The sequence below is a fragment of the Carcharhinus amblyrhynchos genome, chromosome 25, assembly GCF_965287045.1.
Source record: "Carcharhinus amblyrhynchos chromosome 25, sCarAmb.v2.hapA, whole genome shotgun sequence".
Taxonomy (NCBI): Eukaryota; Metazoa; Chordata; class Chondrichthyes; order Carcharhiniformes; family Carcharhinidae; genus Carcharhinus; species Carcharhinus amblyrhynchos.
Genome location: NC_137348.1, coordinates 21,037,913 through 21,064,591, shown reverse-complemented (window position 1 = coordinate 21,064,591; position 26,679 = coordinate 21,037,913). Strand labels below are relative to the sequence as shown.

The 26,679-nt window shown below is 43.9% G+C and overlaps 1 protein-coding gene across 1 annotated transcript in view; it reads left to right on the top strand.

Annotated features, from left to right (window-relative positions):
* LOC145358112 (adhesion G protein-coupled receptor D2-like) overlaps positions 1 to 26,612 on the top strand; it is a 195,434-nt gene extending 168,822 nt beyond the window's left edge. Inside the window, exons 22-23 of the mRNA XM_080211784.1 lie at positions 18,970 to 19,000; positions 26,529 to 26,612. Coding sequence (XP_080067910.1) covers positions 18,970 to 19,000; positions 26,529 to 26,533 — 36 coding nt within the window. The 3' untranslated portion in view covers positions 26,534 to 26,612. The remainder of the gene's footprint in view (positions 1 to 18,969; positions 19,001 to 26,528) is intronic.
* Positions 26,613 to 26,679: the final 67 nt, after the last annotated feature.

The following is a 26,679-nucleotide window of genomic DNA, read 5'->3' as shown; positions in this document are numbered from 1 at the left end:
GAAATAAACAAACATTGAGCATGCTGTATAAAAACCATTCAGCTGTCAACCAGAGGCAAGTTTTGTTAAAGTTGTACACGACATTGGTAAGGCTAGTCTTGGAATACTGTGTGCAATTCTGGTCACCCTATTACAGAAAGAATATTATTAACTAGAAAGAATGCAGAAAAGATTTACTAGGATGCTACCGGGACTTGATGGATTGACTTATAAGGAGAGGCTGGATAGACTGGGACTTTTTTCTCTGGAGCATAGGAGGCTGAGCGGTGACCTTAATTGAAAAATAATGAGGGGCACAGACAAGGTAGGTAGTCAATATCTTTTCCCAGAAGTAGGGGAGTCTAAAACTAGAGGGCATAGGTTTAAGGAGAGAGGGGAGAGATACAAAAGTGTCCTGACGGGCAATTGTTTTACACAGAGGGTGGTGAGTGTCTGGAACAAGCTGCCAGAGGTAGTAGTAGAGGCAAGTACAATTTTATCTTTTAAAAAGTATTTAGATAGTTACATGGGTATGATGGGTATAGAGGGATATGGGCCAAATGCGGGCAATTGGGATTAGCTTAGGGGCTTTTAAAACAAAAAGGGCGGCGTGGACAAGTTGGGCCGAAGGACTTGTTTCCATGGTGTAAACATCTATGACAAAGGGGCCATCTCTGCAGAATGTAGTGCTGCCGTGAATGTGAAGTGTGGCGGGGCCTGGAGATGAAATTGAATAGATCACTTCAAGGTTCTTACAGTGCGCAAAAAATGAATATTTTGATCAGACAGCTGCCTGAAATCACTATGTCAAGAGTGATTTGTAGGTTTCCCAGGGCTAGAAGGGGCAGTCGAGCCACAAAAGTTAAGTTTATTTATTATTGTCACAAGAAGGCTTACGTTAATAGTGCAATGAAGTTACTGTGAAAATCCTCTAATCGCCACGCTCCATCGCCTGTTCGGGTATGCTGAGGGAGAACTTAGCATAGCCGATGCACCTAACTCACAAGCCTTTCAGACTGTGGGAGGAAACCGGAGCACCAGAGGAAAACCCATGCAGACATGGGGAGAACATGCAGTCTCCGCACAGTGACCCAAGTTGTGAATTGAACCAGGGTTCCTGGTGCTGTGAGACAGCAGTGCAAACCACTATGCCATCATTCTGCCCCCTAATCTATCAGATTGGATAGTGCAGGATATAGAGGCCAAGCAACATGACTGCTGATGATATTTGTTTACTGCCACAAGCACATTGTGTTGCATCTCTGAATCTACCAAAGGAAGAACAAGTGCTGCAAAACAATACTACACGGCACAGTTTTAGTTATTAGGAGAGTTTAAAGATAAAATAAGGCAGAGACAAAAGCTGACTTGAAGATTGAAGAAGATAGCATTGCTCCGTATCATTTACAAGCAAGAGATTGGAACAAAAGCAATTATGTTCATGTTTAAAATCACCATGCCATCAGTGACATGCAGGTTTCCCAGTGGTAGAAAGGGCAGTCCAGCCACAAAGGGTAAGTTTATTTATTATTGTCACAAGTAGGCTTTTATTAACAATGCAATGAAGTTACTGTGAAAATCCTCTAGTCAGCACTCTTTGATGCCTGTTTGGGTACACTGAGGGAGAATTTAGCATGAACAATGCACCTGATTAGCACGCCTTTCATACTGTGGAAGGAAACTGGAGCACCCAGGGGAAACCCATGCAGACATGGGGAGAACATGCAGATTCTGCACAGACAGTGATCCAAGCCAGGAATCAAACACAGGTCCCTGGAGCTGTGAGGCAGAAATGCTAGCCACTGTGCCACTGTACTGCCCACATTGAACCCCATTGAGGGGGAGAGACCCAAGGTCAACCGCTTGCCCCCAGCCTGAGACTCCCTAAGCCTCAGGTCACTTGCAGAATCCTCTCTCTGCAACCTAGCAGTGGCAGAGGAGCACCAGAGCAGAGCACTTACTTCCCTGACGCCCCCCCAACTACACCCCCTCCCGCACCCCACCCAGGTCATCACTGTTGGGTTGGCTGGGGAGGATGGGTGCATCTCTAGAGGGCTTTGAATTGGTCTGTCACCAGCCTTTCTCCCATGATCACTCCCTCACCCCAGCCTGGCCAATCACCCCCAACCCCTGGCCCACCCTGGTTAATTGTTGCCACTGCTGGTTGCAGAGTATGCAGACCCCCCCACCCCCCCAAACCCAGTTGCAGAGTGCACAGTGTCCTCCCACCCACTTCCCCTTATGCCTTACCCCAATTGAGGCCCCACCCACTCCACTAAGGCCTTGCCTCATCAGGCCCCATCCATTTGCCACTGCCTATGCCTGGTGCGCACTACCAGTATGCCAGGCTGGCACTGCTAGGGTGCCCAGTGAGCAATGCAGTGTACCAGGCTGGCAATGCGCAAGGTGCACTGTCCCCTGTACCCAATCTTCTGGGGGGGGATCCTCGGTCACCTCAGGTCCTACCAGCATGTCATCGCGAGGGGATATCATCAGCAAGGCTGCTAAGGCAAGTGAGCTTCAACAATTGTGTCATGGACTCACTAATAATATTTAAACCCACTTATAAATTTTTGGACACAAGGCTGATCTCACAGGATATCCAGACATGGTAAGATCGTAATAGGTGAGAAATTGGGTGCGAACCTAATTTTTTGCTTATCTTGCAATCTTACTGGCTCACCCTGCCCATCATTTAGCAGGACGAGAAAGTAAGATCACCCCCATTATGTTTACACATAAATCTGGGAGATCAAGCATCACCCATTAGATGCAAAGAAGGCGGGAAGATGTGTAGCAACTGGAAATGAAAAGAGTAATTGAGGTAAAACAGCAACAAGAGCACGTCAAAGAGAGACACTTGTGAGAAGAATTGAAGAATACATTCAGTGTATATAAAATAATTCTAGTTGTTTATGTGACTGTCACACATAAACTGTAAAGGCCGCTCTGAGGAAGAAAACCAAGTGAAATATCATGTTCACTGACCACTTGGCATATGAAACATTTTGAAGAATGGATACACTTCTGAAATCAATAGGGTCCACAAAAGATAAATTTCTGAAAAGACAAATTTAAAAAATTATACAATAGCTTTATGTTCTGCAAATTTGTTTGATTTCTAGTGCACTAAATCTTTCTAATAGGAAATAACCTCAAATATGCATACATCAAGCATAATCAAATCTGTAGTTATTGATTTTTCAAGTGGCTTTTTTGGCAACTATGAACCCTGAAATTGTCTGAATCGCTGGAACTGTAAGGTGTGAATTTATTATTAACTTCACTGTTGAGCGTTCAGTTCGATGTGCAACTAGTGACGTGTTAAACTTCACTTGTTATTGCTCTAAGGGGATCAAATGTAATCCATAACAGATGTGCCATTTACTTGAGAATTTGTTTTAGCACTCTTTAGATGAGTGTTAATTAAACCTACCGTGACCCCAATTTGTGTTAATTGTAATTTGATACAGCTGGGATCAGGACCAACCTCACCATGTGACTCCAGCAACTGTATACTTTGTTCTTCGTCCCTTACTAAGGGTCTGTATTCAATATGATTAGCCAAGCTGTAGATAGATAAAATCATTTCTACTTTGTGATATTTCACAGAAGTCTCTTTCCTTGCACCCTACAGGAGTGAAAAGAAATATATGATCTTTCCTATGTTCAAACAACCTTATGCCATCTATTCAGATATAAAATAAGAATATAAGGGCACATTTTACAAGGCCTCTCGGGGGAGTTTCACTGGTGGCTACAAGATTGGGATGTGAAATCAGATTTATAACCCAGCCTGGCATCCCAGGGTGAAGACTATTTTTTCAGCTGTGTGTAACATGCCAGTCAAAGCGTCAATTCTTTTTTTTGAAAGAAAAAAATGAAAATACTTTATTACGTTTGCTGGAATACCTGATTTTGAGGCAGAATCTGTTCCTAATATCGAGATCAGTCACATAACATTGGTGAATGACAATTTTTGTGGCCTGCCTACTCAGATGGAATTCTTAAAGATTTCAAGTAAATTCATTAGCAGTGTCCTCCGTGTTATTTTTGTTTGCATTGGTGACATGCATTGTTTGAGGAGAGGGATTTTTTTTCAATTAAACATCAGCACATACATAGATTTTTATTGATTGCAGCTGTTTTTGCAATAAGCACCGAATGAAGTAGCGAGGGCGGACTGTCCATCTGCACTAGCACTGCTTGATTTAGGTAAAGATAGCACATTAATGGGGGGGAGGGGGGAATGGGGGCAGGGTTCACTAAATGCAGATGTGGTGACAACTGGTGCACTGTGTCCACAACTGCTTTTCTCTAGGAACCATGTGTTCAGACACCATCACATCAGTCAAAAAGGAAATGCTATCTGCTTGTAAACTGACATCTGCGTTCATCTGCAGATTTGATTTGATTTATTATTGTCACTTGTATTAACATACAATGAAAAGTATTGTTTCTTGCGTGCTATACAGACAAAACATACCGTTCGTAGAGAAGGAAACAAGAGAGTGCAGAATGTAGTGTTACAGTCGTAGCTAGGGTGTAGAGAAGGATCAACTTAATGCAAGGTAAGTCCATTCAAAAGTCTGACAACAGCAGGGAAGAAGCTGTTCTTGAATCAGTTGGTACGTGACCTCAGATTTTTGTATCTTTTTCCTGAATGAAGAATATGGGAGAGAGAATGTCCAGGGTGCATGGGGTCCTTAAATATACTGGCTGCTTTGCTGAGGCAGTGGGAAGTGTAGACAGAGTCAATGGATGAGAGGCTGGTTTGCATGATGGATTGAGCTGCAGTCGCAATCTTTTATAGTTCCTTGCGGTCCTGGGCAGAGCAGGAGCCATACCAAGCTGTGATACAACCAGAAAGAATGCTTTCTATGGTGCATCTGTAAAAGTTGGTGAAAGTCGTAGCTGACATGCCAAATTTCTTTAGTTGTCTGACAAAATAGAGGCATTGGTGGGCTTTCTTAACCATAGTGTCAGCATGGGGGCACCAGGACAGGTTTTTGGTGATCTGGACACCTAAAAACTTGAAGCTCTCGACCCTTTCTACTTCATCCCCATTGATGTAGGCAGGGGTTCTCCTTTTATGCTTCCTGAAGTCGATGACAATCTCCTTCATTTTGTTGACATTGAGGGAGAGGTTACTGTTGCCACACCAGTTCACCAGATCTTCTATCTCATTTTTGTACTCTGTCTCATCATTGTTTGCGATCTGACCCATTACGGTGGTGTTGTTAGCAAACTTGAAAATTGAATTGGAGGGGAATTTGGCCACACAGTCATAGGTGTACAAATATAGTGGGGGGCTGAGAACACAGTTTTGTGGGGCACCCATATTGAGGATTATCGTGGAGAAGATGTTGTTGCCTATCTTTACTGATTGTGGTCTGTGAGTTAAGAAGTCCAGTCACAGAAGGAGGTGCTGAGGCCCAGGCCACGGAATTTGGAGATGCATTTCGTGGGAATAATAGTGTTGAAGCATGAGCTGTAGTAAATAAATGGAAGTCTGACTTAGATGTCCTTGTTATCTAGGTGTTCCAAGGTTGAGTGCAGGGCCAGGGAAATGGCATCTGCTGTTGATCTCTTGTGGCAGTAGTTAAACAGTAGTGGATCCAGGTTGTCTGGGAGGCTGGAATTGATTTGTACCATGGCTAACCTTTTGAAGCACTTCAAAATGATGGGTGTCGGAGCCACCGGCCAATAGTCTTTAAGGCACGCTGCTTGATTTTTCTTAGGTACTGGGATGATGGTCATCTTCTTGAAGCAGGTAGACCTCTGATTATTATAAAGAGAGATTAAAAATGCCTGTGAATACCTCTGCCAGCTGATCCATGCAGGATCTGAGTGTACGTCCAGGTATCCCATCCAGGCCAATTGCTTTCCATGGGTTGACCTTCAAGAATGCTGCTCTGACATCTGCAATGGTGACCCCAGATGCAGGTTCATCCAGGTCTTCCAGGGTGGAGGGCATGCTCTCGTTGACCTCTTGCACAAAACGGGCATAGAATGCATTGTGCTCATCAGGGAGGGGAGCTTTGGAGCCAACGATTTTACATGCCTTCATCTTATAGCTTGTTATTTTACCAGACCCTGCCATAGTTGGCAAGAGTTGGTGTGGCTAGCCAGGGACTCTAGCTTGGTCCAGTACTGTCTTTTGGCATCTTAGATGGATCTCCTTAGATCGTATCTGGCTTTCTTGTGTAGGTCAGTGTCATCTGACTTGAACACTTCAGACCTGGACTTCAGCAAACAGTGGATATCCCTGTTCATCCATGGTTTCCAGTGGGGGAACACACAGATTTGCTTCTTTGGCACAGTCTTCCACACACTTACTAATGTAGTCAGTTACTGTAGTGGTGTACTCGTTCAGGCTGGTTGCAGTGTTTTTAAATACTGACCAGTCCACTGACTCCAAGCAGCCCCGTAGGAGTTCATTTGATTCCTCAGAGCAACATTGCGTGACTCTCTTACCGCGATTGCGCAGTATTTTAGACTTTGGGCTAACTCATCCTTCCAAGCCACCAGAGAGAAAATCTAAAGAATCAGCTGGTCTTCGGTATGCACAAGCATCAAGACTGTGCACAATCAATGCTTCATTACCTGACCGTGTTAACAGGAAGCTTCAGGTCAACAGAGCACATTTGCTAGGTCGTTGTCTTTCCTATAGTCTGGGGCATTGTCATTGCCAGGTGACGTTTGAGCTCTAAATGGCCTAAAAGGATTTCCAGTTGAATTAATAATCATGTAGTGTCTTACCACAGGTAAATCATTATATTAACAGCCTTATCACAGAGCAGGTATTACTTGAAGGTCAGAGTGGTGAGCAGTAATAGCTTGACTCCATGCATTCCTGTTAACCTTGTTCCACCATCAAACTTCTGTTACCTTGTGAAGATAACCTAAATGGAAATGATTGGGTTTTCTGATGTGGCAATTGTAAATGTTCTAGCTCACTGACACTTACTGTTTAAGGTCCATGAGTAGCTATTGCCTCATGGACCTTAGCTACGATTCTCCCATCCCACTGTGCTCATCTTTGGCACAGCGGGCTGGGTGATTCTTGTGTTGACTGATGAGCAGAGTCGGTGCAAGCACCTCCTAGGCCCTGCCCCATGCCCTGCCTGTTGGCATTTCCCCATGCCTGATGGGCAGTGCCAATGTGCCCCCACGCATTGGCAGTTTGTTCCTTGGACAGTGCCGGGGCACAGGCTGGCACTGCCAGAGTGCCAATGCCCAGGGGACACTCCCCCATCGCCTGACCCTCTCTCCTAGTGCCAGATTTCCAGCAGCTTCAGCTCCGCACTGGAAATCAACAGGGAAACACAAAGACCGTTTACATGGTCATTTTTTTATTATTTAAATGCAATTAGCCCACCTGGGACTGAAGTCTCCAGGCCCTCTAGCATTTCCTACCCCGTCAGAGTATTTTACTCCAGGGACTACAGTAGTTTCCCACCAGCGGGAAACTAGCGACCGAACTCTGCTGGAGTGAAAGGGGAGCATTCGGGGTTCCCTAGAGGTTCAGACGACAGGAGTGGTGCCTCCTGGGCATTGGCACCCTGGCAGTGCCCAAAATACAAAGTGCCAATGCTGGAGGGCACCTGGTGGAAATGGGGGTCCTGCTGCCACTTTGCGGACAGGATCAATTGGGGAAGCAAGGAGGCCAGCGATCTGAAGGGGGGGCAGTCAGCCTGCTGGAGGAGGTACTGTCGGTGGGCAGGCCGGGAGCAGTCGGGGGGCCAGCAATCGTGGCATTGGGTGGGGGCAGGGGGGATGGGGAGGGAGGAAGGGGGTAGCGGAGAGCCAGCATTGCGGAGGTCATGGAGCTGGCCGGCAATCAGGAGGCCATCAGTGTGGGGCCACTGTGCATGTGCCGATTTCAACACTGACAGATCAGCACATGCGCAGTAGCCCACTCAGCACGCTGATTTCAGCCTTTCCAGTGGGAATAGGCCTTGGCCACTCAAATTTAATGATATTCATGTTGGTGGCCTCTGCAGTACACAGAGTATCTATTTTATACCCCAATGTTCAGGGTAAGTATGTGGTACCTACAAGCAAATAGGCAAACAGTAATTGCACATACTATAACCCAAAGCCAGGTCACAGATTAAAGCAGATTCTATGATCTCCCATCAATCTTCCAACCCCACCCACTGCCAACTGGTCTCACTGAAATTCTGACTTTCTCAAGAGGACTTCTCATCCTCAAGCTCAAAGAAGTCACCTTGGAATTGTCTGTCAAATTTCACTTCCACTGGGACATCGGTAACAAGGATCCACTGTCAGGATTTCAATCTCTCCTTCCAAGGTTCCTTTTCCCTGGATCTCTGTGTACACTGAAACTTCACCTTCCAAGCACACCTTCCAATATTCGACCATGCCAAGCAGAACACCATTGTTCCAAAGGCCTAAAGTAAAGAATCACCAACCATCAGTGACCTTCATGGATCTCCTGGCTTCTCTCAATCCTATTTTGCTTCAAGTCTTTTCCCTGCAGCTTGCTGTCTTTAACTCAGAATCATTTTCTTTGTTCTTTACTTTAACTTTACTTAACAGGACTTGTTTCAGTTTCCTATCCTTATCCCTTGACTTGGGCTTTCTTATGAGATTGCTTTCTGTCTCAACCCCTACTTTAGAGATTTCTTCTTGGTTTGGAACATTCTCTCTGTCTCCGGCCCCCATCTTGTATCCTGCTCTTTGGAGCACCTTATTTGGAACGACGCTCCTCTTAAGGTCTCCCATTTCACACTGTTTCATTTTTCTTTATTTTCTTCTGTGCACGTGCAGAGCTAGTTGTCCTGTAATCATTCACGACTCCTCAGATACTGAATCAGTTCTTGTTCAAATGAAGCAATACCCAGATAATATCCTGGCTTGGGCTGACAAGTGGCAAGTAGCATTCATGCCAAGCAATGACCATCTCCAACAAGAGAGAATCTGATCATCGCCTCTTGACATTAAATAGCATTATCAAAGCTGAATTCCTCAGATATCAACATCCTGAAGGGTTACTATTGACCAGAAACTGAACTGGACTAGTCATATAAATACTGTGGCTACCAGAACAGGTCAGAGCCGTGAATCCTGTGCTGAGTAACTCATCTCCTGACTCCCCACAGCCTATCCAAAATCTGAGGCACAAATCCCGAGCATGATGGAACACTCTCCATTTGTCTGGATGTGTACAGCTCCAACAACATTCAAGAGGCTTGACACTATCCAGGACAAAGCAGTATGCTTGAATAATATCTAATCCTTCCACCTCTGATGAATGGTGGCAGCAGTGAGCACCATCCAAAATATGCACTACAGGAACTTACCAATGCCCCTTAGAAAGCACCTTCCAACCCCACAACCTCGACCGTCTAGAAGGACAAAGACAGCAGACACAAGGGAACCACCACCTGGAAGTTGTCCTCCAAGTTACACTCCATCCTGACTTGGAAATATATCACCATTCCTTCACTTTTGCTGGTGTAAAATCCTGGAATTCCCTCCCTAACAGCACTATAGATGTACCTATGCCATGAAGACTGCAGCAGTTCAAGAAGGCAGCTCACCACCACCTTCACAAGAGTAACTAAAGATGAGCAAAAAATGTTGGCCTAGCCAGCGATGTCCACATCCCATAAGTGAATAAACAAGAAACCTGGAGCCCATTAGGAACTGAGGTGCCAGCCTTTGACTACCAATTAAACTCAAGGTAAGTTTCATTTTCCTTGGGGGAATAAGAGTCTCACATATTGTAACTGCGATCATTCCCAAAACAAGAATAACTCAATCCTTGTAATCTTGAAGAGTGTCTGCTGCAGGAGTGAGAGAAAGTTGCAAGAAAATACCAACGGCAAAGTTTGTTGCTTGAAATAGTTACTTTCACACCAACATTAAAGAGAAGAAACACAGAAATGCTCATGATCTCGACTGAGCTATCTTTAACAATGAACAGGTGCTTTACAGCTTGTGGTGGTACACGCATGCTGTACCTCATTCTCGGAGAGACTCCTCCTCATGTTAAACTGATGATGTCCTCTTCTTCAATGACCTGCACATCTTTGCAAAGTGATTTCACTTTATTCACGGGTTGCACTCTTTATCCAGAGTTGGGCAGGGTACTGGGAATTGATGAGCACTTCCAACATTTAGGCATGGTTTTGAAGGTATTTGACTGTGAGGGGGCACATCTTCACAAGACTGCTGAGGTCTTTTTATCCATAACCCTTACCTATCTGCTGCTTGGGCATGCTTTATCTGCAACCCTGAGTCTGAGGATGCATTTCTGTGTAACTGCTTTGAATTTAACATGGCTTATTGATTTGGACATCCATGGTTGTGTCCTCCAAGATTAAATTATCATCGTCCAAAAGGACGTTCCCTAATTCATGGACTTGAAATATTAAACATGGCCGTGCCTTCTGTGAATTGCTCAAATACTCATCGGCCTTTTTTCAGATCACTGCCACACATGAGATGTGATGTTTCCAAGATTGGTAAACCTATCCACCCAGCCTATATAGATCAGATAGGATAGAGATTGTCACGTACCAAGGAGTAGGCAAGCAAGGCAAATTGCAATGACATCCTAGTTACATGGAGAAATTAATACCATGGATATTAAGCACCGCATAAAATTAGGGTTAGGAGATCTCCAATCATTCATACCAACATAACTCAGCTATTTGACTATGGGCTTTGCCTTACTAACTTTGCAGTGTAAGTAATTACCTAGTCTGACACCAGAGGGAGCATTTGATCTCCCTTGCTTACCATTCAGCGACAATGCCCATCAGTGTGGCCCCTTGAATTCAATAAATACCTCTCACCGTTATGCTTCATTAAATTCCAGCCTACTATTCATGTGAATGCTTCAGATTTAAATTAGTGCATTGAACAAGCCTGGTGACTACAGTTTTTAGTGAAGTATCTAGAGGAAAGAAAACCAAGAAGGATGAGTAACAATGCTTTGGCTACTAGCTTCAGTTGGTCAGATATCAAATGGTGATTACAGTAAACTGTTTTATTGTTCTGAATCACTTGTTGGTTTTAAGCCCAATGGCAATATTTGGGAATTAAAGTTTCCTTACAGTATCTCTGCCTTGAATTTCAAAGGTACAAACTCCTGCACCGTCAGAATGTGGAAAAATTCAATATGTATATTTGTATTCCATCTTGCTTTTTTTTTGGGAGTGGAGATATTTTATCCTTCAAATTTGTTGTACATGTTTTACAACTCTGCAGTGTTGACTGAGCTGAATCATTTTGATCCCTGAATTTATTTGTTTCTCGCATGTTTTCCATTTGGTAACATCAACTGCAAATTTATCTCGCTTAAACTAATGGAAATGCCAAACAGAGAGCAATAAGTAGTAAATTTCTGAAGCATAGTCTGTAAAAACTCTGTATGATTATACTCGTTTAAGCAGCAATTTGCAATGATAATTATCTTCCTGTCCCATCTCGAGGATTCTTCTCTTGGCTCCATTCACTGGCCAAGAGGCTGAGCAAAGCAGCCTGTTTTGTGGTGTCTGCCAGTGCCACTCAGAAAGATCACGAGAAGCTTTGCTGTTACTCTGTAAGCTTTCCTCTTCCTCTTGGCCTCTCTCCAAGGTGACATGAGATTGGTCATTCACCACCTTTACAACCACAGGAATTTCACCCGATTATAGCATCATAGAATTCTACAGTTCTACAGAAGGAGGCCATTCGGCCCATCAGGTCTGCATTGACCACAATCCCACCCAGGCTTTATCCCCATAACCCCACGCTTTATCCCCATAACCCCACGCTTTATCCCCATAACCCCACGCATTATCCTAACTAGTCCTCCTGACATTGAGGAGCAATTTATCATGGCCAATTATCCTAATCATCACTGGATTGGACTGAGAGGAAACCAGAGCACCCGGAGGAAATCCATGCAGACATGGGGAGAACGTGCAGACTCCACACAATCACCTGAGGCAGGAATTGAACCCGGGTCTCTGGTGCTGAGAGGCAGCAGTGCTAACCACTGTGCCACTGTGCTGCCCATTCTACCATTCCATTTAGCAACAGGTGACATCCCATGATCAAGCTTGGTATGGTATTGCATTTGTTAACTGGCTAAGAGTATTTTGCTGCACTTGTATAAGTATCTGTGGACACTTTTGGAATGGAACTTCTTAAGTAAAGAGATTGATTCCCTCAATTATTTCCCTCTGATTTGAACTTTTCAATCCAAATTCATGCCAATTCTAACACATCACATTCCTAGATTATTCTTAACTCCAGTTAAAATGTGCAACATCGTGTTTTGTAAAAAAGATTTAGAATGGCTACTTTTTTCCACTCAATCATAAATTAGAATGAAATAATAAAGGTTCAATTCAATTTTTTTTGCTGAAAATGTTTTCTTAAAAATACATACAACTTCACACTTATGATCTTTTTTTATCTCTCCTGGCCTTTCTACTCTTATTCTCTTAGTCACTAACAAATCAATGCACTCATGAAATCTGCCTTGCTCCTTCCAAACTATGGGTAGGATTTTCCTTCCCTCCTGTGGCAGAGGTGGCGCTGATGTCTCGGGGTTTTGCATGCTCCATACTCCACTGCCGGGTAATATGCCACATAGAGTTCGCCATCAGTGGGACTGGAAGATACTGCTGGCAGGAATGGCTGGAAAATTTTGGCCTTATGTTCTTTATTTCTCTTGGTACAAAACTCTCCTCCAAGTCATTTACTAATGCACTAGTAATCCCATCTTTAGGCTTCCATGTGTCATGAAGCTTCTGGAGTTGTCAACTTGCTCAACCACTCACCTCACCTCCATCTTTGATGTCCTAGTCTCCAGGAATGATCAGGACAGCACAGTGGTTAGCACTACTGCCTCAGAGAGCCAGAGACCCAGTTCTGTCCTGGCCTCAAGTCACTGTCCATGCAGAATTTGCATATTGTCCCAGTGTTTGTATGGGTTTCCTCCAGGTGTTCCAATTTCTTCCCACAATCAAGAGTTAAGTTGATTGACCATGGTAAATTGCTCCTTAGTGTCAGGGGGATTAGGAGAGAAAATCTGTGGGGTTACGGGGATAGGACCGGGGTGGGATTGTTGTCGGTGCAGGCTCAATGGGCCAAATGGCCTCCTTCTGCACTGATGATTTTATGAATGAACATATTTTCAATCCTTCAAATTCAAGGAGTATAGACTTGAGTATATCAGGTGAGCAACTGTTTCAGCCATTCACTACAAGACCTAACAATCACATCAAACTCTGCCAATCCTTACTTCCCTCTGCCAAAATCAAACATGACACAAAGACCATTCAGAAGAGCAAACATCACCCATCTTTAGGCTCCCTGCGGCCTTTGACATGATCAAGCACACCTTTTTCACCCAATGCTGTTTTTCCATTGTGCAGCTTAGTCAGGCCACTCTCACTAAATTTTATTCTTATTAGGCAATGAAGTAAAGATACCTGACTGGGGTGGACAAGATGAGAGTTCACATGACACAAGTTATAGTCCAACTTCACTTGATGAAGGAGCAGCATTCCTAAGGCTTGTAATTTCAAATAAACCTGTTGGACTATAACCTGGTGTCGAGTGACCTCTCATCTTATCCAATTAGGCAGGTGATCTCCAGAAATGGCCTTCCTTTGCTCTCCTGCACTGTAACCTCTGGATTTACCATTGGCCCAATCTTCCGCCGCATCTACATACTCACCTTGGCAACAACATTACACACATGAAATTGCCATCCACATGTATTCATGACACCCAGTTCTATCTTTCCAGTACCTCTGTTTGGACCTCCACTGGCTCTGTAGTGTCTTGAGTGTTTTTATTTCATTTCTAATCTTGAATGAACTGGAATTTTCTCCAGCTAATATTTGGAAAATCAAAGCCATTGTCTTCAGTTCCTGGCATAAAATGTAAACCACTTCCAATGGTTCAGTCTACCCCTTGACCAACAACAGGCCAACCAGACTGTTGAAACTTTAACATACCATTTGACCTCAAGCTCTTCATTACAGAGATCACTTACTTTTCATATGTAGCATCATCTGCCTCCCCCATTACCTCAGCCGATCTGCAACTGAATCCCCCATCCATCCTTCAGGCCAAACTATTCCAAAGCTCTCTGGGTCGTCTGTGAATTCTCTCTCCCCCACCGCCACGGACATCAACTCAGAAAAACTCTGCAGCCAAGACCTTGCTACTCGAGTCTGAGGGAATGGTGGAGATCCTGAATGAATACTTTGCGTCAGTATTCACGAAGGAGAGGGGTTTGGTGTCTTGGAGGGAGCTGTAGATAATTTGAGGGAAATATCCATTACGAGGGAGGAAGTGTTAGGGTTTTTAGGTATCATAAAAACGGATAAAGCTCCGGGGCCTGATGGTATTTATCCCAGGCTACTTAAGGAGGTGAAAGATGAAATTGCTGGGCCTCTGACGCAAATCTTTGTCCCTTCTTTGGACACAGGTGAGGTCCCAGAGGACTGGAGGGTAGCTAATGTGGTACCGCTGTTTAAAAAGGGCAGTAGGGATAACCCTGGTAATTACAAACCAGTGAGTTTGACATCGGTGGTAGGAAAATTGTTGGAAAAAATTCTTTGGGATAGGATGTATAAGCATTTGGAGCGTTGCGATCTGATTAGGGATACGCAACACGGCTTTGTTCAGGGGAGGTCTTGCCTTACGAATCTGGTCGAATTTTTTGAGGAGGTGACAAAAACGGTTGACGATGGGCGAGCCGTTGATGTCGTCTATATGGATTTCAGTAAGGTGTTTGACAAAGTCCCTCACGGTAGGCTGGTAGAAAAGGTTAAGGCACATGGGATACAAGGACAGGTAGCTAGATGGATTGAAAACTGGCTAGGCAATAGGAGGCAGAGAGTAGTAGTGGAAGGGTCCTTTTCTGGCTGGAGGTCTGTCACCAGTGGTGTGCCGCAGGGCTCAGTACTGGGACCTCCTCTTTTTGTATTATATATACATGACTTGGAAGAGGGCGTACGTGGTGTGATCAGCAAGTTTGCGGATGACACCAAATGCAGGATTGGCGGATACTGAGGAAGATTGTCAGGTGACACAGCAGGATATAGATAGGTTGGTATACTGGGCAGATAGATGGCAGATGGAATTTAATCCTAACAAATGCGAGGTGATGCATTTTGGAAGGAATAATGCAGGGAGGAGTTACATGATAAAAGGTAGGCCAATTAAGAGTATAGAAATGCAGAGGGACCTGGGAGTGCAAGTGCACAAGTCTCTGAAGGTGTCAACACAGGTGGAGAAGGTTGCAAAGAAAGCTTATGGAATGCTAGCCTTTATAGGAAGAGGTATAGAGTATAAGAGCTGTCGTCTAATGCTTCAGTTGTACAGAACGTTGGTTAGACAGCATTTGGAGTACTGCGTCCAGTTCTGGTCACCTTACTACCGGAAGGACGTGGAGACCCTGGAGAGAGTGCAGAGGAGGTTTACCAGGATGCTGCCTGGTATGGAAGGACTGGGTTATGAGGAAAGATTGGGAAAACTGGGGCTCTTTTCCTTAGAAAGACGGAGATTAAGGGGGGATCTGATAGAGGTGTATAAAATAATGAAGGGTATAGATAGAGTCAACAGTGGCAGGCTTTTCCCTAGATTGGGGACAACTATCACGAGAGGTCACGATCTAAGGGTGAGGGGGGAGAAGCATAATTTCGATACTAGAGGAAGGTTTTTCACACAGAGGGTCGTGGGGGTATGAAATGCACTACCAAGTAAGGTGGTGGAGGCAGGCACTCTGGACTTGTTTAAGGTTTACTTACATAGGCACATGAGTGAATCAGGGCTGGAGGGTTATATAAGACGGTTTTAAAAAGGGACAGAGCCTCGGGTCGATACTGGAAATGAAATAGTATATGTTAATGTTTTATCTCTTTAATCCACAGGTGTCGGTCCACCTTGTTGTCAAATGAGGTGCATGCACATGGTGGGTCGTGCATGGGCTGCTCTTGGATGTTTCGAGAGTGGCCTAGTACTTCGTGTCGATGTGTGCGCTTAAACCTGGACCAGCAGACGAGTACCACAACAGCTTAGTGACTATCACTGCTAGCTGTGCAGATACATGGATTTGGGCCTGTGTCTGTGGGAGTTTGCGCATTCTTCCTGTGGTTGCGTGGGTTTCCTCCGGGTGCTCTGGTTTCCTCCCACACCCCAAAGATGTGCTCTTAGGCTGATTGGTGTACCAAATTGACCCTACACTATTCTCCCCTGAATCTGGCTACAGTAGGGGTACCATTCACGTGCACATGGGGCTGGGTAGGTGTAGAAAAACGCTTTAAAATGGCGGCGCGGGCTCGTTGGGCCAAAGGGCCTGTTTCCTGTGCCGGGTTGTTCTTTGTTCTTTGTACTCCTATCTCTGTAACCTTCTTGGTAGCTCCTTCCAAACTCTTAATTTCTCTGACCTTTTATGCAACCCTTTCCTATTATCCTATTGTTTGTGGCCATGGTCCCATCTTCTGGAATACCCTCTCAAAACTCAAGGTTTTAGTCATCCTTCCTAGCATTTCATTCTTAAACTCAGCGTTCTTTTTTACAATTACAGCGCTTTCTACTTTTTTTTCCAATATTAAGGGTGCTATGTAAATGCGAGTTGTTCTTAAAAATATTTTTGTTCTCACCTCATGTTTTCTTATTAAACTATGTGTTTGACAAAGTCCAAAGATGTGCGGGTTAGGTTGATTGGCTATGCTAAAAAATTGCCCCTTAGTGTCCTCAGATGCGTGAGTTAGAGAGATTAGCGGGTAAATATGAAGGGATATGGGGGTAGGGACCGGGTGGGATTGTGGTCGGTGCAGACTCGATGGGCCTGATGGCCTCTTTCTGCTCAGGAGGCTTTCTATGATTCTATGATTCTTTGTTAATAATGTGAAGCTCATTATTATTGTACTGAAAATTATTGATTTGATTTGAATTGATTTGATTTATTATTATTACACGTATTGGGATACAGTGAAAAGTATTGTTTTTTGTGTGCTATGCAGACAAAACTTACCATTCATAGAGTACATAGGGGAGAAGGAAAGGAGAGGGTGCAGAATACAATGTTACGGGAGTAGCTAGGGTGTAGAGAAAGATGAACTTAATGAGTGGCAACATGAATATATTCCTTAATGTGCCTAAATATATTCTAACAAAGGAGTCAATTTTAAAGCATTATTTTATAATAATACTGAATTACTAATTTATTTTAAAATACCATGATTGGTGTATTATATAAGGCTGTCACACCAGAAAATTGTAACCTAAGCAAAGCATAAGTAAAGAAGTATAAAATGCTTTTCCAATGACCTTGGCAACAAGAGGTAGTTGCACTGAAGCATTGTGGCTCGAGCAGCTTTAACATCATATAAACTTGGTTCAAAATATTTCCTTTGTCACACATTTTCAGCTCTGTGCAACCCTTTTTGATTTGAATTAGACAATCGGATTCTTCAAGATTAATTTGAAATAACACACTTTTAAGACGCATCACATGTCAGGCCTCTGAAAGCTTACAACACCCATTGTAAATGTTGAATTGATGTTAGAAGGCCTGAGACAACTATGCTTGGATTGTGCAACAAAGAAAATGAGAAAGTGAAACATTCCTATCAGAGCTGAAATGTTTTTATATTGAATCTATTCCAATACCCCTCTTTTCCCAGTAGAGTTCTGATATGTTATGCGCATGGTATCTACAATGCATATCATTACTAAGAACAATTCACTATTCCTAACGACACTACTAATTAAAAGTTAAACTCCGTTTTCTGAAATTTTGTAATTTGCTTGTTATGTTTTGTATTGGATACTTTTAGAATTGAATATCTTTAACTTCAGTGTAGATGAGTGTACGATGGTCCATTTGGATAGGAACAATAAGGAGCACTTTGCAAAAAAAGGGTTGAAAGAGGAACAGAGGGAATTGGGGCTACATAACCACAATTCATTAAATGTAATGAAGCAAGTAAGGCCATGAAAAGCAAACAACCCTCTGGAATTCATTTCTGGAGGGATAAAATTGAAGACTGGAAGGTTAACCTTATATAACCTTTGGTACTTGAAGTACCACAAACTGCCCTGGGTCTTCATCTTAGAAAAAGGACATAGAGGTATTGAAGAAGGTGCAAAAAAAAATTTACTAGAATGGTACTCCAATTCAAAGATTATACTTACCTGCAAACATTGAACAAGATAAGGCTCCTTTACTCTGGCAAAAGGACTGATGGGGTGACCTGATAGAGCCCTTCAAAGTAATGAAATATTCTCATAGGGTAGATGTTGGGATGTCTTGAGGTACAATGGCATCCGTCCCTCTGGGCAAGAAGATCTGGGTTTGAGTTCCAACCCAGGTCTTGATGGCCAAGGAAGGTACATTCATCATGTGGCGGAACAGGTTGATATCAGCCTGTAAATCCCCTAGCACATGCCAAATGCAGGCAGTAAGCACAGGAAAGATTCCCAGTTGAAAGAGATTTGAAGCCTCTATCATGACTATCCATGGATTGGGCAGCATAATGGCACTGTTGCTACACAGCACCAGGGACCTGGGTTCAATTCCAGCCTTGACTCTGTGTGGAGTTCATACGCTCTCCCTGTATCTGCGTGGGTTTCCCCTGGGTGCTCCGGATTCTTCCCACAGTCCAAAGATGTGCAGGTTTGATGGATTGGCCATGCTAGGTTGCCCCTTAGTGTCCAAAGATGTGTAGGTTAGGGGGATTAGATATGGATAGGGTGGGCGGTGGTGGGTCGGGGATGGTCTAAGTATGATGCTCTTTCAGAGAGCCAGTGCATACTTGATAGGCCCAATGGCCTTCTTTTGCACTGCAGGGATTCTATGTAGAGAAGATATTCCCAGATGCAGGGAAGACCCAAACCTAAGGGCCATAGTTAGTTGTTATAATTGACTGTAGAAAATATGCTATGACTGTGTTACAAATTCTGTTACTTTTAGTTATATTTCATTGTATAATTTTTTTTTAGGAGATTCAACTGACAGCTTTCAGACTATCAGGTATGTTGAATTTACATTACTAATGGTTTCCTATTGTAATGGAAGGAACTAAATTCGGTTGCACCTTACAATGATCCTGAATTCCAAAACCAACAAGTACATGAAGCCTACGCTTTCAGTGATGTGTACCTGCTACATGATGACCAACATTGAGAGATTAATATTTTTAAGTAGACATTTTTTTATAGACGGAGATGGAAAATGGTTGTTAAGACCTTATGAAACTATTTTTGCACTCCATCCAACAGCCTTTACAGTTGATCGCAATGAAAAGTGAAATTAGACGCAGTGCAGAAGTGACATAAGGAAAGATATTTGCCCCCAGACAAATTTGGCCAGCATTTTGGCACAATAGTTAGCATTGCTACCTCACAGCGCCAGGTCCAATTCTGGCCTTGGATCATTGTCTTTGTGGAGTTTGCACGTTCTCCCTGTGTCTGCGTGTACCGGTTTCTTCCCACACTTCAAAGATCTGCTGGTTAGGTTGATTGGCCATGTTAAATTACCCTTTAGTGATAATAGAGGCAATTTAACACATGGGGTTATGGGGATAGGGCCTGGGTGGGATTGTTGCTGATGCAAGCTCCATAGGCCAAGTGGCCTCCTTCTGCACTGTAGGGATTCTATGAAATCTCATTTCTATGAAATTTCAACTCATAGTAACTGTTAAGTGCTTCTAGATTGATAATTGTTTTATAATACATTTTGATATTATTTTGGTATTAGAACAATTCAGTTACTTTTTTAAAAACGAAAACAACAAATTTATACTGTAAATGGCAGAACCCTTATGAGTATTAAGTAGGCAAAGGGATCTGGGTGTACAGGTACACAGGTTACTGAAAGTGGCAATGCAGGTGGAGAAGGTAGTCAGGAAGACATGCTTGCCTTCACTGGCTGGGGCATTGAGTTTAAAAATTGGCAAGTCATGTTGCAGCTTTATAGAGCCTTAGTTAGGCTGCACTTGGAATTTTGTGTTCAGTTCTGGTTGCCACACTACCAGAAAGATGTGGAGGCTTTGAAGAGAATACAGAAAAGATTTACCAGAATGTTGCCTGGTATGGAGGGCATTAGCTATGAAAGGAGGTTGGAGAAACTTGGTTTGTCCTCACTGGAACGATGGAGCTTGAGGGCCAACCTGATAGAAGTCTACAAGATTATGAGAGACATGGACAGAATGGATAATCAGAAGTTTTTTCTTAGGCTGGAAGAGTCAATTACTAGAGGGCACAGATCTAAAGTGCGAGGGGCAAGGTTTAAATGAGATGTATGAGGCAGATTTTTTACACAGAGGGTGGTGAGTGCCTGGAACTCACTGCCGAGGGAGGTAGTGAAGCAGCAAAGCTAGTGGCTTTTAAGGGGCATCTTGACAAATACATGAATAGGATGGAAATTGAGGGATATGGTCCCTGGAAGGGTAGGGGGTTTTAGTTAAGTTGGGCAGCCTGGTCGATGCTGGTTTAGAGGGCCGAAGGGCCTGTTCCTTTGCTGTAATTTTCATTGTTCTTTGAGCTTTGTTTTTTAATTTTACCTCTTCTAGAAGGCTTTTTTCCTTCTCATGTTTGTTGCTTAAGGCAAGAGGTCTCATGCCTATATGAAGCAATACAAAGAACAAAGAACAACCCAGCACGGGGGACAGGCCCTTCGGCCCAACAAGCCCACGCCGCCGCATCCTCCTACACCTACCCTGCCCTGCGTGTCTGCGAGTGGGACCCCTAACTTAGCCAGATTCAGGGGAGAATAGTGTCAATTTGGTATACCAATCAGCCTAAGAGCACATCTTTGGGGTGTGGGAGGAAACCGGAGTGCCCGGAGGAAACCCACGCAACCACAGGGTGAATGCGCAAACTCCCACAGACGCAGGCCCAAATCCATGTATCTGCACAGCTAGCAGTGCTAGTCACCGAGCTGTTGCGGCGCCCGTCTACCGGTCCAGGATCAAGCACACACACCGACACGAAGTACTAGGCCACTCCCGGAACCTCCAAGAGCAGCCCACGCACGACCCACCATGTGCATGCCCCTTGTTTGACAACAAGGTGGACCTCCACCTGCGGAATAAAAAGACAAAAACTTTAACATATAAGTCTGCATTTCCAGTGTCTCCCGAGGCTCTGACCCTATTTAATACCCCCTACTATAACCCTCCATCCTTGCTTCGCTCATGTGTCTATCTAAGTAAACCGTAAACAAGTCCAATGTTCCTGCCTCCACCACCCTACTCAGTAGCGCGTTCCATACCCCCACGACCCTCTGCGTGAAGAACTTTCCTCTCACATCCAAATTATACTTCTCCCCCCTCACTCTTAGATCATGACCTCTCGTAATTGTACCCAGTCTAGGGAGCAGCCTCTCACTATTGACTCTATCTGTTCCCTTCAGTATCTGATATACCTCTATCATGTCTCCCCTCAATCTCCGTCTTTCCAAGGAGAAATGTCCCAGTTTCTGCAACCTTTCCTCGTAACTCAGTCCTCCCATGCCAGGCAACATGCTGGTAAACCTCCTCTGCACCCTCTCCAGAGTCTCCACGTCCTTCCGGTAGTAAGGTGTCCAGAACTGGACGCAGTACTCCAAATGCGGTCTAACCAACGTTCTGTACAACTGAAGCATTAGACGGCAGCTCCTATACTCTATACCCCTTCCTATAAAGGCTAGCATTCCATAAGCTTTCCTCACAACCTTCTCCACTTGTGTCGCAACCTTCATAGACTTGTGAACCTGCACTCCCAGGTCCCTCTGTATTTCTATACTCCTAATATTTATTCAATATGTTTGACAAGTGGTTGAGAACCTCTTAGGAGTTTAGTATTCCTCTTGCTACTTCCTTATAAATAATGGTCCCTAAATGTTGTCAGCACTCTGTTATTCTCTAGACTCAACGATGTCCAAGACTATGTCTGTGATGCAATCTCAATGCTATAGGCATTCATCAATGGTAGGCAAAATGACCTCCCTTTGGCAAACTGTAGTAGAGTTGACAACAGAATCTAGGGTTGGCACATCCCAGCTGTGATGCCACTCCAATGGATTTTCAGGTTTTCCCTACCTTCTTGAATGTTAGTCACAAATACAGTAGATTGTTATTTTTAGTTCAACTGTAGAAATTTAAATGGTGCATTTCAATGGAAGTAACATAATTCCTTCTGAACTGAGGCCAGAGTAGATGTTTTTCACTCTCATACTTCGATTTTATCATTTAGCCATTGACTTGTCCTCTATTTGGTCAGTACACACATGCCCAGTTATTGATATTTAATATGTAGTGACTTTATTGTGTGGATGTTGTGCTCATCCAGCTGACAAATCTCAGTGCTGTGTAAGTGAATATTTTCCTATTTTGGATTTGCACAATCAGCATTTGCAGTTAGACAAACAATAAAACTTATGTCCCCAGTGCTGGCTGTTAGCCTTAGAAGGGAACAGATAGATATCCAAGAATGACCAACCAACCAAAGTCATGTGCTGACAAAACGAATCTGTCATGAGGTGCTACAGGTCTTGTTTTATGAGGTCCATTACATCTGTATCCGATGAGTAGATTTTCATCTCTACCTGGGCGATATCTGGTAGTGTGTATCACTCACCCTTTTATAGGACACATCAAAGTGTTGTTTCAGTTTGTTCGATTGAATCAGATTCATGTGCCAAAATTAGTTTGTGCCTGATTGAATTGATCCACTGGGACAAAATACAAGATCTAAGTCACTTCACTCATCTTGATAAAGTGCCCCTTATTATCCCATGATGTGTAGATTAGATGGATTAGCCATGTAAAAATGTGAGGTTATGGGGACAGGGTGGGGAAAAGACCTGGGTAAGATACTCTGTCAGAGAGTTGGTGCGGACTCATTGGCCAAATGGTTTCCTTCTACGCTGTAAGCACTCTGATTCTTCTCCATGCTGCTAATTTTGAATTGTAACATTACTGGTTTGGCAATGAATGGGGTGCTCATCAGGCTCGAAGAGCACCCCACAGATTAATAAAAATTGGCAATCCATGACATCAGAGGGAATCCACTTGGATTTTAGCCAAGGCTGGATTAAACCAGGTTGCTCGTTGTTGGAAGGATATGGGGTGGGGGAGCAGCAATTTAAGTACAGTATTCCTTTTTGGAAGCTCAGGAGTGGAGAATGCCAACATTAGAATTACCCATCTCAGACAGGGGTTCACCACATAAATAGTCACTTGGGTGAGACAAGCCTGCACTCCCAGTATTCAAATATGCAGAGTGTCATATATTGTTGTATTTTCTGTAAATAGTGAGGAACTAATTGATATGTGTAAATGTTCCGGGGTCACATGTCACAACTGCCCAAGATAATTATGTGATGCGTATAGAACCAGTTCAATCGGTCCTCCTTTGTACCAGAGAGCGCAGCAAAATTAGACATAAAGGGGGCAATTTTACCAAAAAAATTGTAAGTGCCAAACAAGCATGAGAACAGAAGAGAAGCAAACCAATTTTTTTAGTGAGCCCCCAGACTCAATCATATAGCACTTAGGCAAAAAGATAGTACTACCCACCACCCCCGCCACGGATATCACCCCTCTCACCAGTCCCCTAATCGCTGCCCTGGATGACGCTGATCGCCGCCTTAGCTGATCCTCCCCTCTCCCTCCCTCCCGTCCCACCATCGATCATTTCCTTGGCCAATTCCCTCCCTCCCCTATTGCATTTCTGCTGATTCTACCTCCTCCTCACCAATCACTGCCTTGGCTGATCACCCCCTAATCACTGGCCCAACCAATCCTCAGCCCCCCATTCCCCTGTCCCCAGTGCAGAGCACTCCCACGTCATGGTTCTACTCCTTCAGGCCCCACTGCTTTCTGACCCTTTCCCTTCAGGCCCCATCCCCTGGGCACTGCTTGGTACCCATTGGGCAGCTCCATGATGGGCACTGTCAGGGTGCCACGCTGGCACTGCTCAAGGGAAACTGCTTGACTCTGACCTGGCCACCCCGAGGAGCTTCAATGGCCTCTAGTCCCACCGGCAAGGCCAACTTACCTGGTCTTTGTTGGTGGGGAATATATGTGATCCTGACTTCAACCAGGGAGCAGCTAAGTGCAAGTGGGCCTGGACAATAGTGTCTGGGATTTATTAGTTAGATGTAAATAGGATCATAAATATTGATATCAGTTTTGTGCCCTTGGGCTGAATTGCCAGTAACGTCGCAAGAAGCGGAAAACCGGGCACAAACCCAATTTTCTGTGTCTTGCCCAATCTTATCGGCTTGCCATGCTGATCAACTGGCTAACAAATAACAGAAACACATAGCATGGTGGCAGCAAGTGCCTGTAAACAAACCTGAATATTTAATGTCAATTTGGCGCTGCTTTGGAAAATCAACCCACATTCGCCAGCTATAAGCTTAGTGAATTGTGCAGAAGTGAAATGCCAACCAGCATAGCAATGAATTCACAATGACAGCCCACAATGAATTGGAAAGATGATGATGTTGCAGAGGCATTGGTGAAGTTTAAAAATGTGGATTGACATTAAATAGTTTACTAAAAGGTACCAGCATTGGAGAGGGGATCAGTTATACCCTTCTGTTGGCAGGAGATACAGAAGTAAATTTATTTAAAAGTTGGGAGCTTAATGCAAAGGACAGCAAGGACCCAGACAAATTATTGAAAAATTCAGCACCCATCTCTAGCCAAAATCGAACCACCGCACCTACAGATATGAAATGCAAGGCCTCAGACAGGAATCACACAGGCTGATTGATCACTTTGTAACATGATTGTTTATCGACACAGGTGATAGATTAACAAAGCTAGGGTTCTGCAAACATTGAAATACAGAAAGCTTTAATCGGAAGGATGAACTTGCAAGATCAAGAGCTGTAGACACTGCCAGAGCACATAAAGCGAGGAACAGACAAGTGAGGACAATGACTGTCCAGAAAGCTAGCTTTCGGTTACCTAGGAGAAAGATGACAGGGTAGATGCAGTGCAGCAGCACCGAAAGAATGTACACCTAAGACAGCAATGGACGATGACTTGGATTCACTGACAGAAGGGAATATTCCATGCATAGATCAGAATCATTAAATTCTACACTGCAGGAGGAGGCTGTTCGGCCCATCCAGTCTGCACCAATCACAATCCCACCCAAGCCCTGTCCCCATAACCCCGTGCATTTACCGTAGTTAGTCTCCCTGACACTAAAGTGCAATTTAGTATGGCAAATCTACCTAACCTGCACGTCTTTGGACTGTGGGAGGAAACCCATGCAGGCATGGGGAGAACATGCAAACTCCACACAGATAGTGACCCAAGCCAGAAATTGAACCCAGGGCCCTGACACTGTGAGGCAGCAGTGCTAACCACTGTGCCATCCACCACTGTACCACCATGCCACCCTGCAGATCAATCTGCAGAGCTTGTGGAAAGGCCAATCATTGGGCAAAGATGTGCAGAATAAAGGTAGAAGGTGGGACATGAGACACCAGAACTAGAGCAACTGGATGCATGGACAGGAAAAGAAATCAAAACATCCATACCCTGGAAGATGATGATGAATTTGAGAACACGATAGACATAGATACAATAATTCCCTGAGAATATATGCTCACACAATTCAGATCACAAACAAGGTGAGAGGAAAGTCCACTATGATAAATGATAAAGTGGAGCGTAGAAAATCATATCCTGCTCAGAATGTACTGGATGATCCTGCCTGAAAGTTTAGAAGAAAACAACTATTCAAAGAAAGCAATTACTTAACCAAGCAACGTCATGCCAGCAGCATGAGGGAGCTGAGATTCGCTGTCTATGACTGTCAAACAACCACAATCAGAGGGATATACCAAGGCAAAGTTGTTAGCCCATAACCTCCAAGTTCCAAAGTGGTGCACACCCTAAAGATGTTCTGGGAACCCCGACCATGTCCACACAAAAGGAGTGCAAAGGAACCATCCTAAACTATGATATAAATAGCAAACTTCAGATAGTCCTGTCTGTCTTACAGTAATACTTACCCAGAAAAAAGTTAGAAGAATTAAAACCATTTCTAACTTCTAGTGCCCTTCCCCCACCTCCGACTACCCACTCACCCTGTATGACATCCCTCCGGACTAACCCTATCCCGGGCCACCCAACTGTCATTGCTATTTCACGGAAGATTCAAGCCCCACAAATCAGAGGGACACAAAAGACAAAGGTGTTAATCACATTTTCGATGTCACTGAAATTGATGGCCCTGCTATTCTGAGCTTGAGCAATTGTGAAGAGCTGCTAGTGATTTCAGTAAACCTTGAGGTAAATGAGGTGACACTGGGTGTTAAAGTGCTCTCTGACTAGATGGAAAGAAGTTCTGCGTACAAAGATTCATCACCTAGTGAATGTAACATCATCAAATCTGAGTCAAATTAAAGATGGGACCATTAAAGATGAGGAGTTATAGATGCTGTCTCTGCAAGTGATCCAGGGGTGGCCTTATAACATACGGCAAACACAGCCAGAAATACTGCAGTACTGGTCTACTAGCAATAACATCAGAGTTTCTCATTTTTTTTCAAGCTTAAGGTATGATTGTGAACAACATTAGGAACCAAAAGACAAGTTGAGACCTCATCTCTTACAGTTCAAAAATCCGGCACAGAGATAGTGAATTTTCCATCAAAAAGTACCTCAGACGCAAAATTCATCGACTTTTGGAAGAGACAGATGA